Source organism: Chaetodon auriga, chromosome 8 (assembly GCF_051107435.1).
Source record: "Chaetodon auriga isolate fChaAug3 chromosome 8, fChaAug3.hap1, whole genome shotgun sequence".
NCBI lineage: Eukaryota > Metazoa > Chordata > Actinopteri > Chaetodontiformes > Chaetodontidae > Chaetodon > Chaetodon auriga.
Genome location: NC_135081.1, coordinates 25179172 through 25193895, shown reverse-complemented (window position 1 = coordinate 25193895; position 14724 = coordinate 25179172). Strand labels below are relative to the sequence as shown.

The following is a 14724-nucleotide window of genomic DNA, read 5'->3' as shown; positions in this document are numbered from 1 at the left end:
AAAGACCACATCCCTCCTAAAATGCAGTGAATCGTTCTCGCTTTAACCGCAACAAATTTGTGTTTATCTGAATTAAATCAATTGGTTTACTCAGTAGAAATGCACTTGGCTCTTCACTTTAAGACAGCAATATTTTTCAGGATCGTGATCGTATATTTTCATGCCATCATACACACACACATATAAAATCTAATGGCAGTTTTTTAAACTCGATAAACAGTCTTGCGCACGATGAGAGGACTGTTCTGTTTTGCTGCTTCTGTCGTAACGTTCACTGTATGTTAAGGGCCTCTGAGGCTCAAAGGGATTCGGCTTTTTGACTTTTCGTCTGTTAACGGCTGAATAAAATTTCCCTTTAAAGAACCGTGTTGTATTGAATCAAGGCAGTCAGACATGAATTGATTTGAAGAAGGAGGAGATGAATAAAAACAGTGGGAAATCAGCATAGCTCTCGCCCTACAGCGCTGAGGTTGTTTACTTATTCTTTTCTGTTAGCGATGAAACAAAAAACCTTGATGTGAGCATTATATTAATCCTTCCCTCCTCTTTTCCTTTTCCTCTTCCTTTTTCCTTTATTCCCTCACTCCATCCCTCCTTCCATACCCTCTCCTCCTCATTTGCAGGTATTACTACAACAAGCGCATTTTGCACAAAACCAAAGGGAAGCGTTTCACCTACAAGTTTAACTTCAGTAAGGTCGTGCTCGTCAACTACCCCATCCTGGACATGGCCAACTCTCCCTTCTTTCTGGCCCAGAACCACTTCAACGGGGGCTCCACCGCACCAGACTGCAGCCCAGAGGTACGAAGGGTAGGATGGAGGGACTGGGAGAGGGTGGGACGGGCAGAGGGATGTATTCTGTCAGATAAATACGCAGATAATGAAGTGTCAATCATATAGAAAGCGAAGAGTCAGATACATCTGAGGAAAGAGACTCATGCAGAGCGAAATCTAAATTATAACCATATTCGATTTTAACTCCTTGATTTTACCGTGTGTCTCTGTAGCGTGTCATAAATAATACACTGGAAATTTAAGAGAAAGCTGGACAAATAAAAACGAGGGAGAAGAAGCAGGACACAGTGCTCTGCTCCTTAATTTTTTATTAATACTGATTTAATTCAGGTAACTGAAATCCATTTCACTCTAGTGATTTTGCTGTTCTGTTTCTCAGGCCCCCGCTGTGCATTCGCTTTTTACAAGGGAATGGGTGGTATTCATCCTGTCTATCTTTTATTCACTCTCTAATGGCGATAGTAATAGAATACTTATTATTTGCCCTGGGAGATTGTAAAATTTTTACGGAGATAAATTGTACACACACACACAGCAAGAGGTAAGCATGAAGAAAAATGTCATAATTTAGTTCAAAAATAGTGTTAGCTTTGCTTGTGGCTCTATTAAAGTGATGAGAAAATAAAGCAATTTAAATGTTTTAATTTATACATTATGGATATAGTATGTATTTTTAACGTGGATGTGAGTGCCGGCGTGCGGATAATTTTATTTCTAACAACTGATGTCCTAGAAAGTGCAGGTAACTTGAAAGTACAGTAAGAGACAATCATCCATCATTTGTCTGCTCTCTCCTTAAGATGGGATAAGGAGACGCAGACTCTGAAGGAGACAGTGGCGGGGGGACGGTTTTAACTTGTCCTTAAAACAAAAGAAGACATTATCCCCTCCTTCTCTCATCCCCGTCTCCGATGGCGTATCCATCTGTCATCGATTGAAAATGAAAGAAATAGAAAGCAAAGGGGTCGCGTCAGATCAGATCAATGGCGGGTCATTAATGCGGTTTGTTAAGCAACGCAGATCTCGCAGCATGGGAGTACAGTCTCGCCTTTCAAACTTGGGGCTGCGGGGTGACAGATACTATTGATCCAAAGTCCTGCCAGGGAAAAAAAAATCCCCCCTTTGTCCCCTTGATTCCCGAGATTCAACCGTTCCATTTACTTCACCTCGCCTCCTTCTCCTTCATGTATATTACACAGAAAAAAAAAAAAAACACACGCACACACCTATACGCACACACACGCCCTGTATCCTGAATGGATGTCACTCTCTCAGATCTCAGTCCTACTCGTCCTGTGTCCCTCCACACACACTGGCCCACGATCCCTCTCTCTCTTCGTATTTTATCCTTTGTGCCCACAGTCTTAATAGCTGGTCTCCATTTGACTCTGTACTCTTCCTGCCTTTGAGTCTCTGAGCCCCCGTGTCCTCCTACCTCCCTCTTTTACCCCGAGTCCCATGGCGCCCCTTTTTATCCTGTCCTTGCTGCAACTCTGTCACTGTTTGCATCACACTCTGCAGGGTGCTGCTGTCAATGTATGACTTCACCCTGCAAAGAGCAGCAGCATCGGATGAGCGGATTGGTAGAAATTCGTGCACTCTGTTTAGGAAGAACACAAACTAATTTTAATCTTCTTCCCCCTCTTTGTCGCCTAGGCCATACAGTCCCTGTTTCCTCGTTTGCCAGACTCCGGCAGGGGAACGTCCCTGTTTGATCGAGGGACCGCGGCCCCGGGACCCGAAGGAGACAAGCTGAGACTGGACACATTCCCCTTCCTCAGTTCAGGTGAGCTAATAGAAGTTGAAAAGTTAGCCCAAAACTCTGAGTGCCGAAAATAGGAATCTTTCAGTATCCTCGAGACAAAGCCCTCTTCGGGAGGAAAAGAACAGCTTGTATAGAAGGTGTGTGAGGCGCATAGGCGGTGTACACACAGAAAGCAGACCTGCTTAGACAAGGGGAGGAAGAGAAGGTAGAGGGAAAGAGGAGAGCAGGGAGAGGAATGAGGATATGGGGAGGCATGAACATTTATTGTTAAAGGAAATAAGAGAGATGGCTGTCCCATCGCAGCCTGCAGTGAGGCTGCGCTTCAGGTGAGAGAGGCCAGGTTAGCCGGTGAATTATGCATATCAGCGGTGCTAAGAAACAAGTTGACGGCTAGTGAAATCATCCACCTTTTCAGCGTGATTGTGCGCGTTTGGTTTTTTTTTTTTCCTCTCACCATCTCACCGTCAACAACAAACGCAGCGCCGATTTGTGTATGTTTGCTCGACGGCGTACGTGCGTCTGCCTTTGTTTGTACGGCAGCACACACTATACGTGCATCAGAATGTGTGCGGAGCTGGAGAGGCAGCGTATGTGAACAGATGTATTCACACACACACAGACACACACACACACACACACACACACACACACGTACTCCTCATCACACAACCTGCCCCCCAACTCCCCATTCTGTTTGTCCTCAGGTCCTATTCCCCCCTTCTTCCCTTCTCACCCTCCTCTCCCTCCCATGTGTCCCCGCTGTCCTAATCCCTTCCCAGGCAGGAAGGCCCTAATTGAGGGTGCAGGCTTCAGTTTGTGGCCTGTGGGCGCCCATTACTGTGTTTTCATAAGCAAGTGAGGCCTGCCTGACTGATTCAATATTCATGTGTCTGCCAGCTACTCCTGGCCCAGCACGCAGAGACTTCACCACTGTCAAATTAGCCCTGCATAGTAAATAACAGAGTGAAAGAGAGAGAGTGAAGAAGAGAGTGAGGAAGACTGAGAGAGGTGGAGGGTGCAGCAGAGCGAGAGAATCTTTGAGTCGGCTGTCAGTTGGAAGGAAGTACAGTAGGTTGAGAGGCAATGCTTTTGTTTGTTCATTAAAATTGAATTCCAGCATCACCTCAAATTTACCCCCTTTCTCTGTTATCAAGTGATGCTCACGAGGACCTGAGTTAAAACACGGTGTAATATTTCATTTGCTTAAGGTTCGCGCTTAATCGGAAATGATACGGTGACGCGTCGGGACGTTGGCGGGGGACAAAAGATCGACAGTTAGCAAGTTTCCTCCCTGTCAGTCACTTAACCTCTGGAAGTGCACAGACTCGGCGTTAATGAATTCTTAATATCGCTCAGCTACAACAAGGTGACTGTCACCACTGTGATGATGTGCAGCCAAACCAGAGGCAGCATGTCTCCAAATATTTCCCTTTTAGCTCACAGAAATAATAAGGCATTCGGAGTGTTGGCTGCAGAGTAGGATCTTTGTGTTCACATCTGGTTTTCAGCAGTGTGAGGTGGGTGGACTTCACAGTACTGGCATGCATAAATGAACCATCAGGTTTTTTGTTGAAAGCAACCGTGCCAGAATTGGCCCCTGTGGCTTCTGATTAGAATTGCTAATACCGCTGAGCATAATTAGTGAACATTCTTGGATGTTGTATGTCAAGAAACCTTTGGCCCTTCTCAGCGCTAACCTCCATTTCTGGATTCTCCTCTATCCTAGGTGCCCCGTGCTACTCCAAACCCCCGTCCCTGCTGGGCCCGTACCCGCGCAACCCATCCTTTGACTACCCCTGGGGCTTCAACCCCTACCTCCCAGGGGCCTTCTCTCTCAATAACTGCCCCAAACTGCCCCCTGGCTCCCTCTACCCCTCCCAGTTTTACCCCAACCCTTTGCAGAGCAGCCTTTCCCAGCTGCCTCACCCCTTCTCCTCCCTGCTCCCCCCAGGGGATGCAGGTGCGGGTGAGAGGGGAGCAGCAGGGCAAACCGGAGGGACAAACGGCACGGCGGGTGGTCAGCCAGTCAGACTCTGCCTGCCACCCTACCCGGGGAGCCCCTCGATAGGTCGGACGGACATCGGGGTGTCACTGGGGGAAAGGGAAAGGGTGGAGGTCAACCCTCCGGGCACGGGGCTGAGTCTGGGCCTGGGAGCGGTCAGCCTGGGAGCCGGGACTGGCACGGGCCAGCAGAGCCCCACGGAGAGGAGAGGAGGGGTGAAGCAGGACCCGGAGTCAGACTCAGACCTGGAAATCACAGATCTGAGCGACTGCAGCTCGGACAACGAGAACGAGCACGAGTTCGGCATCAGGAAGGAATCCGGCCTGGCGAACCGATCGCAGCTAGTGTTGGATGGAAAGAAAGGGAACGTGCTGCCACCCATCTCCTCTCTCCCCCCGCCAGCGTCCCCACATCCTCTGAAGAGCATGATGCCCATCACTCCTCCACCCCCGTCCCTGCCTCCGTCACTTTCCCCCTCCATGGCTCTGCATGAAAGACACAGGGAGACAGAGACTCTCAAAATGATCCACAGCTAATACATTCTCTCCTGCGTCCACCATCTTGCCAGTCTGAGCTCTGGTCGCTCTCTTTTTCTCTCCTTTCTTTTCTCGGAGACACTTTTCTGCTTTAAATTGTCAACTCCCCGATCGCACTTGATAGATACTTTCTTTCCAAGAAAGGCAGTTATGTTCTTTACTTCTAAAATTACTGTTTCCCTGTTTGCTGTGTAAGTTTTTAACTTGCCTACAGTCCATTACACCACTGACTTGTCCATTTTAGAATATATGGAGCGCACACTCTGTAGGGTATCGGCTGTCTGTATCACCATCTTGTCCTTTCTGTTTTGATCTCTCACACCAAATGATCGCTCCATGGTTTCTAGACTTGTTTTACGCGTTGCCAGCAGTACTCTACAATTTGCTGTCTGCAGCCGAGCTATGATGGAAGGCAGTGAGGTGGTAAATTACAACACAGCAATGCCTGCCTTGACGAACATTAACAAACAACATCCCTATACTAACAGAACAGAACAACAAATAATGCTCGGATCGATCCAATTTTACAGATTTGTCCTGTAATTCTTGAGATTTGGGCTATATATATAATTACCATGACTTTTGAGACATAGTCAAATACTGCCACCTAGTGGTTTTTTTCCATCAACATCTCCTTCAGTGAAATCATCTCAGCTCCGAAATCTTGCGAGTTAAATTGTCGCCCCTAATTTTCCTTTGCACTTACTGTCATATGATGTTGTTTCCTGCGGGTTAATTTAAATATTAAAGTCCATATTTCTTATAGTGTTTACTGTGGTAGTTTGTGGATATTTATTTTGTCCTGTGGTTCAAGTATTTCCAGCACATGTCGCAAAAGGAAAGAAAAAGAGAGCAGGGGGAGCCGGACCAATCTAGAAATTTGTATGAATATTTCTGTGTATATATTTTATTATGGTGTACATTACATTTAATTATTATTCACTATGATAAGATTTAGCTGTATTGTTGTGATTTAATTCAGTATTTAAACATGTTGGAAAAATTATAAGCTTAGGTGTATCAAAGTTTAAATTATTAATGGCAGAAGATCTGCACTCCGAAGATGTTTTTCTATGATGAGGACAGAGTTCACACTGGGAATTGTCTCCGATTTTCTCAACCCCAATTAATTGTGCCCTTTGGTCATTTTTGCCAGATGCCCAACGTACAAACCCTTTGGGTTCAAAAATATGCCGGTAGACTTATTTTTATAGTTAGCATTCACCCAGTGTAACTGTACTGTAATTAGTCTAATGTGAATAATATTGGTCTTTGAATTTTCTTTTTTAAATCCTCTCCCTAAAATCTGTTTTGATTATTTTTCAATCAGTGCTTTTTGTCCGTGCCAGCAGCAGACCAATCGGGTTTGCTTGAGGACATCACACAGTGGGGGGGGGGGGGGGTATCTGTGCTCTACCAGACCTAATGAAACGACATCCTCTCTCCAGTCTCTCAGCAGAGTGAACACTAAAGCATATTGTACAGCTTCATAGCCTTTATAGCCTATGGTTTGTCAAACAGTGGCGGTATACGATTAGTTGTGAAAGCTCTATTGTAAAGTTAATGTAAAGCTCTATGTTTGTTGAGTTGCTACAGGAAAGGCCTCCAGTCACCTCCACGTGGAGTTCACTAACTAACAGCTGTAAATACTGTTTCCTTTGTGTGTGTATGTGTGTGTACACATCCAAAAATGACAATGCAGTGGTTTTACCTGTCATCTCTCTTTGTTTTACTGTAAAGAGGAAAAATGGAAAGTGCAAAAAAGAAGAAAAAGATTAATATCTTCAAAAGCAATAAACATTATTCTGGATAGTGAACTGTCGTTGACTGTGAGTTTGTTGAATGGATTCGTTCTGTGACATCGAGCGACGAAAAGTGAGATTCTTCAGTCAGATTTCTGCCGTAATGTTTGAAATTCACCGCAGGTTTTCCATCACGCTGTCTAATTTAAGGCAGGGAACAAACCTCGATAAAGCAGAAACATATTCGATTTTCATCTGATCACTTTAAATCTCCTGTAGTTAGTAAAGTATAATAGAAATAATTGTGACTGCTGAAATCTGCCAAATTCAGATGTTGGTTACTGATTCTGAGTCTAGTTTAGCTTTGACAATAAAAACAAAACATTTATTTTAAACATTTCGATACATATATCGATGTAATTCTGAATACAGAGCAGTGCTGTGAAGAAATTAAGAATTAAAATTGAGACTTCTAATTTCATCACAGCGAACTAACACAGATCTCTGTTCACAAAAAGCCCTTAAATTAATAACGGCATGAATTTGATAATCAGAGAATGATGAATAAAAATCAAACATACAGTAGATTCTAATGCTGATGGTGTTGTTTTTACAATGTGCTCCTAATTTTACCATTTTCCTGTTTTACTTCCACTCCTTGTGAATACACACACACACACACACACACACACACACACACACACACACATTCTATTTTATACATCATCATCATCATCCTCATAATAATAATAATAATAATACAGTCTGTATAATGTGCCTACATTACAGGGATAATGTTGATGGTGTCATGACAATTCACACACACACATACACACACACACACACACATTTGACTGCTTAAACACTGACTGCTCCAAGTCTGTAAGACTTTTTTTTTTTTTTGGCCTTTCATTTTTTTCACTACTGCATTTTGTTATGGACTTGTGCGTTACTTTCAATCAACACGGGCACTGATAAACACAGACACGAAGGAGATTTTCTTCATTGTGTCTGACGTGTGCAAACCTCTCACCACCAACCAGGAAATGCCTGATTTAAATGCATGTCCAAGGTGTGAGAGAGCATCTGCAAAGGTTCGGTGCATCATAACCTGAGTGAGGAACAAACCCCTCAAAGTCTGTACAGCTCACTTCCAAAACGGACCCTTATCTGCAGCTGAAAACAGCTTTTAAGTGAATTTGCACAGCGAACATGAAAAACCTTCATGACTGTTTCCCCTTATAACCATTTCAGTTCTGACTGATGCAAACTCCTTTGAACTCTGCTTGGTTGTTTATGGCAGCTCTGCCATAGTTCAAGTTAAGGGTAGAATGTGGCAGAAGGTGCAAACACAGAGCGGTACCTTTTTCTTTACCATTCACCATCCTTCATCTGTAAACACTTTGCCACCAATCTTGAAATTATCTAAGTTTAGAGCCCTGGTGACCTGGTTGGGGTTCACTTCTACATCAACATGTGATGCAAAACCTAAAAAAAAAAAAAAAAGAAAAAAAAAAAGGACATGAGCTCCAAACAGACTTCATTTCAAGCCAGCAGGGACCAGAGCAAACATCTACAACTGCGTGGAAGCTGATTATGATGAAGATCATGTGACATTAACCTGACCTTGAGGTGAGATTGTTTTGCTTTTTCAAGGTCAAGAATGAACTTTGAACCCCAGATTTTTATTCTGTTCAATTGAGGGTTTAAAACCTTAACTGGACAGAAAGGCAGAGCAGGTTTTGGTCATATCAGCTTGCAGGTAAAATCTCAAATTGTAAAAACTGCACAATGTGAAGGGACCGTGTCGTGTCCGTGTTTGTCCACAAGGTGGCGCAGGGAGGCTGGAGTAGAAGCGTGGCGAGCCGGCCACCAAGCAGGGACCGAAGTTTGGCTGGAGCGACCAACTCTGCAAACAGCTGCTGTGATTTCACGACAGGCAAATATTTTCTGTGGTGCTTAAACATCCGTCATGTGTTTCGAGTGGCTTCACAGCAGACTGAGAGATTTATTTGTTTATTTCAGATGTAGACTGGATGTTATAGCAGGTCAGCTGTGGAAAAAGAGCTTAAAGAGGAATGATTTATGCGTAATATGCGCTTGTTTGGGAACAAAAAAAAGAGGCTAATTAAGGAAGAAAACAACTCTCCTGTTTGTTGCATGAGTTTCAGACATTCATGATGATGATAAAGCAGAAGTCAGATTTATGCAACAGGCTTCCTGTAAGTTAATGTATGAAATTGACCAATAATTATCAGAGAATTAGTGAAATATTTCCCATTGAGAGCAGTATTGCTTTGTGAAATGCAAATAACATGTATAAATATGTTCGCCAAATATTTTAGAAAGATAATTATGTCGTTTGTAGAAAATAAAAACACTATAATCGTTAAATATGACGCTTGTTAAGTAGTTGAGTGTGGCACAGTGAGGAGCCAGCGGGGACGGATTATTGTGTAACACAGTGCGGAAACAAGCCGTTTAAACTGTTTTTGATCTGTTTTTTTAATGACGCTCGAGCTGTAAAACACACACAGACGAAAACACATGTGTACTGTTTTATGTGTTATCCGACACATTATTTTAAACTCCTTATTTTTCCGCCTTTTGATCGACCCCGTGCCTTTTTTTTTTTTTTTTTTTTTTTGGACGTGCACTTCCGCGTACAATGTTTTTTTTTTTTTTTCGCCCCACCGACACACGACAACTCTCGAACAGGAAACCTATTAGACGCTTCGACTGTCGTTTTCTCTGTATTCACGGGTGAGTATATTATCTTAACGCTTTGCCGACGAGCTTTTCAAAGCCTCTGAACTTTTCGTGGCTCTGTGTGGTCCAGTTTGAAGACTTGGTGGATGTTTGTTTTAGCGAGAGAAATGGCTTATTCCGCCTCCCGGAGCCCGAGCGGCGGACGGTTCGATCCGCAGACAGGAGCGCGGTGCTCGGCTGCGCGGCGTATCTCGTCCTCTCTGCTGTAAAAGCGAGAAAACGAGCTGAAATCGGTGTTTTTTTAACACTTTGCTTAATGAATGCACCGCTGGCACGAGCACGGCTCTACCGACGAAACTTTGAGTGAGTGTCAGAAGCGGGGAAGTGGAAGTTTTCTGCGGTGAACAACTTCAGGTAGCACCGCTGGACCGTGTGCGTTTTCCGCCAAAGCCATCTCGGATTTAACGACCAGTCTCGTTTCGGGTCTGGTCCCAAAGTACAGATCACTTTAATATTCTGAAAAAGAGTTACGCCGCGTCATTGGTGGTCAGTGGGGACTTGAACAGCTGGTGACCTTGTGAAATTTAACGTGTTCATATCTTCTTTTCAGCGGTGTCCTCCTCACATGTGTCACAGGGGCACTGCGGTTGTGTCTCCTAAGGAAAGTGCAGCTACAGAATATGTGTTTTTCTTCGTTAATTGCCTTTTATTTGCTGTTTTCTGCTCTGTCAAAGGTCTCTCAGCGTGGTGATTGCAGACACTTTGGTAATCAGCGCCAGATCAAGCCCTTTGTTTTCCTCTTATTTAATTGTTTTTGTACAACATGAAAGGAGGCTGCAAACCTGCACAGTGTGACGCCAGTCCCTCCCTCCACCCCTCCACCCCTCATCTGACCGGCCCATATAGAGTGTGTGTGTGTTTGTGTGTGTGTGTGGGGGGGGCTTCAGTGCAGACACTGCTCAGTAATTAGTGTCTGCATATAATTGATTTCCCACTATGTGCAGAGCAGGACGATGCCTGTGCAGTGCAGACGAGGGTTTCCTGCGCTCACAGGAAGCTGCAGTTACTGTACATGTAGTGCGGCCTCATAATCTCACCTCCGTCCTTAACTTCAGAGGAGGGTGGATCAGTGTGGGGTGTGCTCGGCGGTTATGTTTTCATTAATCACTCCTGCAAACAGCGACATTTTTTAAGGCAACTGGCCGGGCCAGTTTGGCTTAGTCGTGCCTCGGTGACTCGCGCTCCTCTGAGCCCTGTCCAAGCAGACTCATTCCTCCGGTGCATGTTGATAACCACTCGGCTTTCTGATTATTAGACGGTGCCAACGCGCGTGTTCAGGGCGTTGCAGCTGGCGGTTTCGGAGACTGTGACGTGGTTCCCCAGCCAGCCGCTGCGCCCCAGAGGCCCCGTGTGAAGCAGGCCCTGCCACTTCCTGTTACGCTCTGCTAGACTAGAGGAGCACTGCACTTGTCATCTCTCTCTCTCTCCACGTTTTACAAGTGCAGGCTTGTCTGGAGCCCAAAGGCTACCTTCTCTTCCTTTTAAAGGAATGTTGGCTATAATCTGAGTTGCCGTGCCGCTCTCTCTGCCTCCCTGCCTCTCACTCTCTCTGTTGTCGTAGGCCAACGTAAACTCACCCACGTCCGCTGTCTCTCAGAGCGTAGGAAGATAACCTGGGAGAGGGCTGCGGCGAGGCCTAACAGTTGTTGTTAGCCTGTATGAGAGATACCCGACAAGTGGAATGACAGGTAATGGCACCCGCAGATGAACAGCCAGGGGGTGTCCTAAGGGCCTGGAGCTGTGTTGCAGGCAAGCTAATAATTTACTGTAGCCAGGCTGGGACTTCAAACGAAACACAAGTATTCTTCTCTGGCTGCAGTTAGATTGACGCACAGGCAGCAGATAATGAGAGACAGAGCGCACTGGGCTGCTCTTCTTCTCTCCGCGGGTCAGAAATCTACTGATTCCTCCTGAATGAGTGCAGCGGGTGAGGTGGAGTGAAGTTACGAAAGTGTGTGTGTGTGTGTGTGTGTGCACGCACGCACGCACGCACGCACGCACAGGAAGGTGGTTATGCTGCACTGCGCCTGTGACACAACTATATTTGAAACCACGGCTAATCTCAGCAGTGAGCAAGGTGACACACTGGAAGGTGCAGCTGAGTGTTCCTGCAGTTGTTTGCACAGATCGCTCGTGGAAACACGCGTTGTATGTTAAGAGTGAGACATCAGAGATCTGTCAGCTTCCCTTCTTTCAATATCTGTGGTTGTCGCAGGCAGTTTGTGGGTGATAAATACGTCAACCGTGATTTGTTCGGTATTTACCCGATTATTAACTGATGGTTCCTTAAAGAATACCCTGAACACATAAGACCAAAAGACAAAACAATACAAAGGACAGGAATGGGCCTTTTTAGCTAAGGAAAGCATAGATGTAAATAATAAGACGAATGATGGCTGAGTTCCATTTAGCTGCTTCAGTTTCAGGGTCCTGATATGGCCGATACAAGGATGCACTGGAGTTGCTGTTCCCTCTAAAATCATCATTCTTATCACAATATCTGCCGTCGTCATCATTTTTTTGCTGCATGCTGTTCACTGCTTATCCTTCGCAGGGTGGCAGGGGGCTGCAGCCAATCCCAGCTCACACTGACTGTAAAACATCCTGTCGGTCAAAGCCATTAGTCGCTCGACCTCTTGTCCTGGGATTGGACGTGCTGGATTGCTGTCACGGCTTAGCGGGACGCCTGAACAGAAGTGAGCCGTTGCTGATGTCTTTGGTGACAGCCGTGCTTTCACTACGACGAGAAGTCAGAATGTCTGCAGTGACAGAGACCGATGCCGGAGACGACTTTTAGCCTTTTGCAACTTGCTAATATGTGTGGATGTAATGATGTGAGGTTTTCTAAGTAGCTTTAAAGGCTAACTCCAGTGAAACATCTCGTCCTCCAATTCCCATAATGCACCCTGGTAAATCTCTTCAAAACTCCACATCCAGAGTTTCTGTCACGTTACAAATGTTTATTGTCCAAGCCCAGGGTGAGATAACCCTGATGACATCACCATGACATCATCGGGGTCGTGTTCTCAGGTTTTAGAGTTCACTGCAGAGCCACTGAAGACATTTTTTTTAGCTGTTTTCACGGGCAGAAACCGGTTTTCACATGCTGTACAAGGAGTTTGCAGTGGAGTTTTGGGTGCGTAACTGGTCAAAATACACAAAGTTAAGAGAAAAAAGTAAAAGTACTGTAAAAGTCAAGAGTGATAAAATCAAATTGACACTTAGAGAATGTGAAGTATAGGTATTAGAAATGAGTTGTAAAGTGTTTCAAAAGGGCTGCAAGGCGCTCTTCAAGCAGAAACCCACAACACTCACCTGCACTGACTTGTTCCTCCTCTCGTCTGAGCTGACAAAGGTTTTTCTTCAGCGCAGACAAAGCACTGGTTATTATTTTCAGCAGTCATACCCTGTCAGCTCATTCACCGGACGCTGATTTTTAAGTGAACGAGCTCACACAGGCGAACACACACGGCGTGTTCACCTGCCAGTCTCTGTCATCTCTCTGCCGTCTGTGGGCCTGCTTCACACGCCGCAGCGAAGCAAGACGGGGCTCGCAACGTGCAGCATGTGAGGTCAGAGGGCGAGAACGACCCCCGGGATGAATCTGGGTGTGAGCGTCTACCCTAACCCTCACGGTTGATTATGAGGAGGTTTGTGTAACCTGGGCTTCTGCAGGTTGCTCCTCACACTCTGAAAAAGGTAGAAGATGGAAAGAGTTACATCCGTCTGTACAAGTGTGAGTCAGAGAGATGGCTGGAAAGCTGATGTGACGGCGAGGGTTGGGGGGGTGGGGGTGGGGGGGGCACAGAATGAGCTCTTTCATTCGAGGGTCAGGGTGGAAAAAGCGAGAGCAGACTCCATAGATGATGTTTACTCTTGACGAGTGAAAGATGGGGGTATGGTGGGGTGAAAGGTCCTCCAGTCTGAGTGAGCGAGTGTGTGCAGACAGTGTGCTGGCTGTGCGTCAGCGCAGGCCTTGACAAACAAAAGGGAATCTTGTGTTTTGTAATAACGCTGTGGATGCATTGATAATCACACTTTTACAGCTGGACAATAACTCAGAACTTCTCCTGTCACTCTGAATAATGGTGATTTCTCTCTCCACCCGTGAAGTTGACCTTTTCTGTCAGTGTAGCTGCTGTTTGGTGCAGATGCTCTGCAGATGATCTGCTTTCCTATTGGATAATCAATTCACATTTCAAGCGAAATACCCCAAATTTGCTGGCTCCAGCTTTGTAGTTGTGAAGATGTGATGTTTTTCTTTGGCTTCCATGACAGTAAATTGACTGTCTTTGGGTGCTGAACAGTTTGAAAAATTCAAAATGTTGGTTTGGGATCTGGGAAATTGTAATTTTCACTGTTTAAAACAACAAACAAACAAAAAAACACACTAAAAAATCAATAAGAGCGGCAGAGGAAGGATCCCTCTTTTAGGGTTGATGGACAGCCAATAGATTTCATGTATAGAGTTGTTAATCTGTGCATGTAGAAAACACAGAACGGTTAATCTGTGCATGTAGGAAACACAGAACGGTTAATCTGTGCATGTAGGATCACAGGTTAATCTGGCACAGCATCTACATTCATTCTGCTGTAGCTTGCTGGCATTGAAAGCATCCCTGTGACGCGTACTGGCACACAATGCTTAAGATCTGTATGACATACCGAAAATGATTTGGATACCTCTCTTGATAGATGGAGCCTATTTTTAAAGGAGTTGTCATCTGATGCTGATAAGCGTTCTCGGGCTGCGGCTAACCATTGTCTTAATTCACGATTCATCTGATAGATTAGATCCAAAGTCCGCCGGTGGACTGAGGAAGCACGCTAAGCACTCTTCACTTTTTAGGCTTCAGTTTCTTTTTGGCTCTTGGGAAAATAAGTCGCATGAAGCCTTTCGGGGCTCCAGAGGGAGGGGTGCGACATCTGATAGAGTGCCTCAAGTGATGTCACTTGAGTCGGCCGATGCTGAAGAGTACAAGTTTGACAGTGGAATGAAATCACCTGAGGGCGTGGAGCATAACACATATGAATCTCAGACTGAGCAGTATGTGCGTTGCATTGTGGGTAATGTAGGCTATCAATATTTTGGCTATACGCTGTCAAATATTGGAG

General features: G+C 45.2%; 2 protein-coding genes across 5 annotated transcripts in view; both read left to right on the top strand.

The window, feature by feature from the left end:
- The window catches only part of erfl1 (Ets2 repressor factor like 1), a 35600-nt gene extending 28791 nt beyond the window's left edge, over positions 1-6809 (top strand). The window contains exons 4-6 of the mRNA XM_076737800.1: positions 624-810; positions 2452-2581; positions 4287-6809. Of these exons, the coding sequence (XP_076593915.1) occupies positions 624-810; positions 2452-2581; positions 4287-5098 (1129 nt within the window). The 3' untranslated portion in view covers positions 5099-6809. The remainder of the gene's footprint in view (positions 1-623; positions 811-2451; positions 2582-4286) is intronic.
- Positions 6810-9510: 2701 nt separating this feature from the next.
- Positions 9511-14724, top strand: part of arhgef1 (Rho guanine nucleotide exchange factor (GEF) 1) — a 36768-nt gene continuing 31554 nt past the window's right edge. Inside the window, exon 1 of one of the 4 annotated variants that reach the window (XM_076737012.1) lies at positions 9511-9603. The gene's annotated coding sequence lies outside the window, so the exon portion shown is untranslated. The remainder of the gene's footprint in view (positions 9604-14724) is intronic. The other 3 variants (XM_076737011.1, XM_076737007.1, XM_076737008.1) reach the window with 3 other exon arrangements.